The sequence below is a fragment of the Poecilia formosa genome, unplaced genomic scaffold (assembly GCF_000485575.1).
Source record: "Poecilia formosa unplaced genomic scaffold, Poecilia_formosa-5.1.2 Scaffold480, whole genome shotgun sequence".
NCBI lineage: Eukaryota > Metazoa > Chordata > Actinopteri > Cyprinodontiformes > Poeciliidae > Poecilia > Poecilia formosa.
In genome coordinates, this window is record NW_006800419.1 from 307689 (window position 1) to 310968 (window position 3280).

At 52.0% G+C, this 3280-nt stretch overlaps 1 protein-coding gene across 1 annotated transcript in view; it reads right to left on the minus strand.

Moving 5' to 3' along the window:
• col12a1b (collagen, type XII, alpha 1b) overlaps window positions 1–3280 on the minus strand; it is a 105837-nt gene that overhangs the window by 14457 nt on the left and 88100 nt on the right. Inside the window, exons 57-61 of the mRNA XM_016664328.1 lie at window positions 2543–2707; window positions 2434–2472; window positions 2224–2362; window positions 1565–1707; window positions 1007–1123 (exon numbers count right to left, since the gene is read on the minus strand). Of these exons, the coding sequence (XP_016519814.1) occupies window positions 1007–1123; window positions 1565–1707; window positions 2224–2362; window positions 2434–2472; window positions 2543–2707 (603 nt within the window). The remainder of the gene's footprint in view (window positions 1–1006; window positions 1124–1564; window positions 1708–2223; window positions 2363–2433; window positions 2473–2542; window positions 2708–3280) is intronic.

Consider the following 3280-nt stretch of genomic DNA (forward strand, 5'->3'; position numbering starts at 1 on the left):
TGCTTTCATGGCTGTGCTACGATACGCAGAGGTCTCCTGCTATCCCTAGAAAAATAACACCCTGGGCGGTTGCCCATATTGCCCATGTCAGAAACCACAACAGAAACATCTCAATTAACAGTAAATAACGTTCAACTATGAACACTGTCCAAGGCGCAACAAGAAACCAAGCAGAAGGAGCACCGTGACTGTTCTCACCCTCCCTCCCACTGCGATGTTTGCCACCATGAGACGAAATCAATCAATGAGCATGCTCTGTGTTCGTTCAACTTTTACTTATTCGGCGATTAAATAAACGTGTGTATGTGTTAGCTACTGCAGTGTACAAAGAACAAAGAACGGCTCTCAGTGAGGCTTCAGTCCTTAGGACTTAGTAAAGATCCGCCCAGAAGAATCGGATCGTTCCTGAATGTCATATTACTATATTGCACTTTAGTCACAGCGTTGTCCCATATATGAACACCTCAGTCAATACACAATGGCATGAGTAGCAACTTTTTTTCAGCGCAGATGCAACATGTGTCTCAGTACAGCTAGCTTAGCTAGCATCACGTCCACGGATCTTACCTTTCTTTAAGCTTTCCTTCCCAGTGACGCTAAAAGTTGGACTCAGTCCCACCGTCTGTGGAAGCGAAGCGCTGCTGATTTTACATGTCGCCATATCTTATATGCAGCTATTATATTACTGACGATTAGACAGACATCTTCTCCCGCTCAGGGGAAACCACTGCGCATGTCTGGAGCTCCGCGTGCGAGTAAAGGTGGAGGCGATGGGTGACAACAGACACTAAGTCACGTTATTGCTCGGATTTTACGGCGCCACTTTAAAACCCTGAACTTCACATTTTAACGGACAAAAAGCTCAACGCGACTTGGATGTAACGAGAAACGGGACAGTTTAGTAGAAATGTAGTGAAGTAGAAAGTACAGATACTTACTGTAAAATGTAGTGGAGTAAAAGTAGAAAGTATCCATTATTAAATCTACTTAAGTACAGATACATGACGGCTTACCTTGTGGAAGCTGCCATGGAAGATCTTCTTCACCAGGCTGTGGTCAAACGTGACTCTCTGGATTTCTCCGGTTTCGTCCTTATTGTAGAACGAAACAGTCTGAGCAGAACCTGGAGGAGAGAGAACTGTTCAGAACCAAGAGAACTGTTCAAATCAGAGACAGAAGAACTGTTCAAGATAAAAAAATCTGTTCAGAATAAGGAATCTGTTCAGTCAGATGTCAAAACAAAGATATTAAGGAATCTGATACGTTTTAATTAGAAGCAAGGAGGATCAACTGGAGCTTTATGAGCACCACTAGCATAGCATCACTAGCTGAGCACTGCTAGCATAGCATCACTAGCTGAGCACTGCTAGCATAGCATCACTAGCTGAGCACTGCTAGCATAGCATCACTAGCTGAGCACTGCTAGCATAGCATCACTAGCTGAGCACTGCTAGCATAGCATCACTAGCTGAGCACTGTTAGCATAGCATCACTAGCTGAGCACTGGTTCCCCTGTGTTGCCCTGCATTGCCCTCGTTGCCCTCCAGCACCGCGGCGGACTCACCGTCCACGGTGACTCCGGTCTCAGGCTTGTGGTCCTTGGAGGAGACCTGCCAGAGGTCAAAGGTCTCGGCGGGAGAGTCGGGCAGCAGGCGGAACATCAGGATGATGGTGAAGGTGTCGGGCAGGCCGTCTGGGTGCAGCTCTCTGCTCAGGACACATAGAGCTGAAACTAGAAGCTGCCATAGAGTCGCTAAGTTAGAATGCATTGGCCCCATCAGACTGAACCACATGTGGGGTTCCCCAGGGCTCAGTCCAGGGACTGCTCTCATTTCTATAAGATCCCACTGTAGTAGAGATCAGTTTCCATGACTACCATATTATGATGTCACAAGGTGCCTCTGAACCAGCCAATCACTGAACAGACACAACAAATCAATGAAGGGGAGCCAGAACTTTCTCCAGCTGAACAGAATCTGAAGTTACCATCTTTGGACCTGCAGAGGAACCGGATCAGGATGACCTCTGACCTGAACCTGCACAGACAGTTAGAAAGCCGGCCTGGAGAACATCCAGAAAACACAGCATAGACCCTCAGGTCCTCTGGTTCCGGTTCTGGATAAGAACCCTCAGGCTAGCATGGAGAAGCAGCATTCAGCTTCTACACAACATAAATCTGGACCAGAACCAGTGAGCAGACCCAGCGACCCGGCAGGGACTCACGTGCTGGGCTGGGTCAGGAAGGCGTTGCGGTGCAGCCGGTACGCCGTGTAGCTGTTGAAGGATCCGGGCTCCATGGAGACGCCGGGGACGGAGCTGTAGGTCTTCTCCGTCAGGTTGAAGGCCTCCAGCATCCTGAACCCTGAGGAAGAGGAGGAGGATGAAGAGGAGGAGCAGGGTTCTGACCCGGTTCCACCTGAAGCTAGAACTCACCAGGTGAGGTGAAGCCGTTGAGGTAGATGAGAGGACAGGCTGTGGAGGGAACAGAGCGTTCATTGGGGAACGGTTTCAGAGTGAGAGGCGGAAACGGAGGCGGACTGACAGGAAGTCGACGTTTCGCAGATGAAGGTGATCAGATTCTCCTTGATGGAGTCGAAGGCGTCGAAGTCGTCCACCACGAACACGTGCCTGTCGCTCGGCTTGCTGCCGATCTCCTGCAGCTCCACGAAGTCCACGTCCGCCACGCCGATGGCGAAGACGCTGTACCCTGGGAGCAGAGCCACGGGTCAGAACCAGCTCCACGAAGTCCACGTCCGCCACGCCGATGGCGAAGACGCTGTACCCTGGGAGCAGAGCCACGGGTCAGAACCACGGGTCAGAACCAGAGCCACGGGTCAGAACCACGGGTCAGAACCAGAGCCACGGGTCAGGACCAGAGCCACGGTCAGAACCCAGAGCCACGGGTCAGAACCAGAGCCACGGGTCAGAACCCAGAGCCATGGGTCAGAACCAGAGCTACGGGTCAGAACCCAGAGCCACGGGTCAGAACCAGAGCCACGGGTCAGAACCCAGAGCCATGGGTCAGAACCAGAGCTACGGGTCAGAACCCAGAGCCACGGGTCAGAACCAGAGCCACGGGTCAGAACCCAGAGCCACCGGTCAGAACCACGGGTCAGAACCAGAGCCACGGGTCAGAACCACGGGTCAGAACCAGAGCCACGGGTCAGAACCCAGAGCCATGGGTCAGAACCAGAGCCACGGGTCAGAACCCAGAGCCACGGGTCAGAACCAGAGCCACGGGTCAGAACCAGAGCCACCGGTCAGAACCACGGGTCAGAAC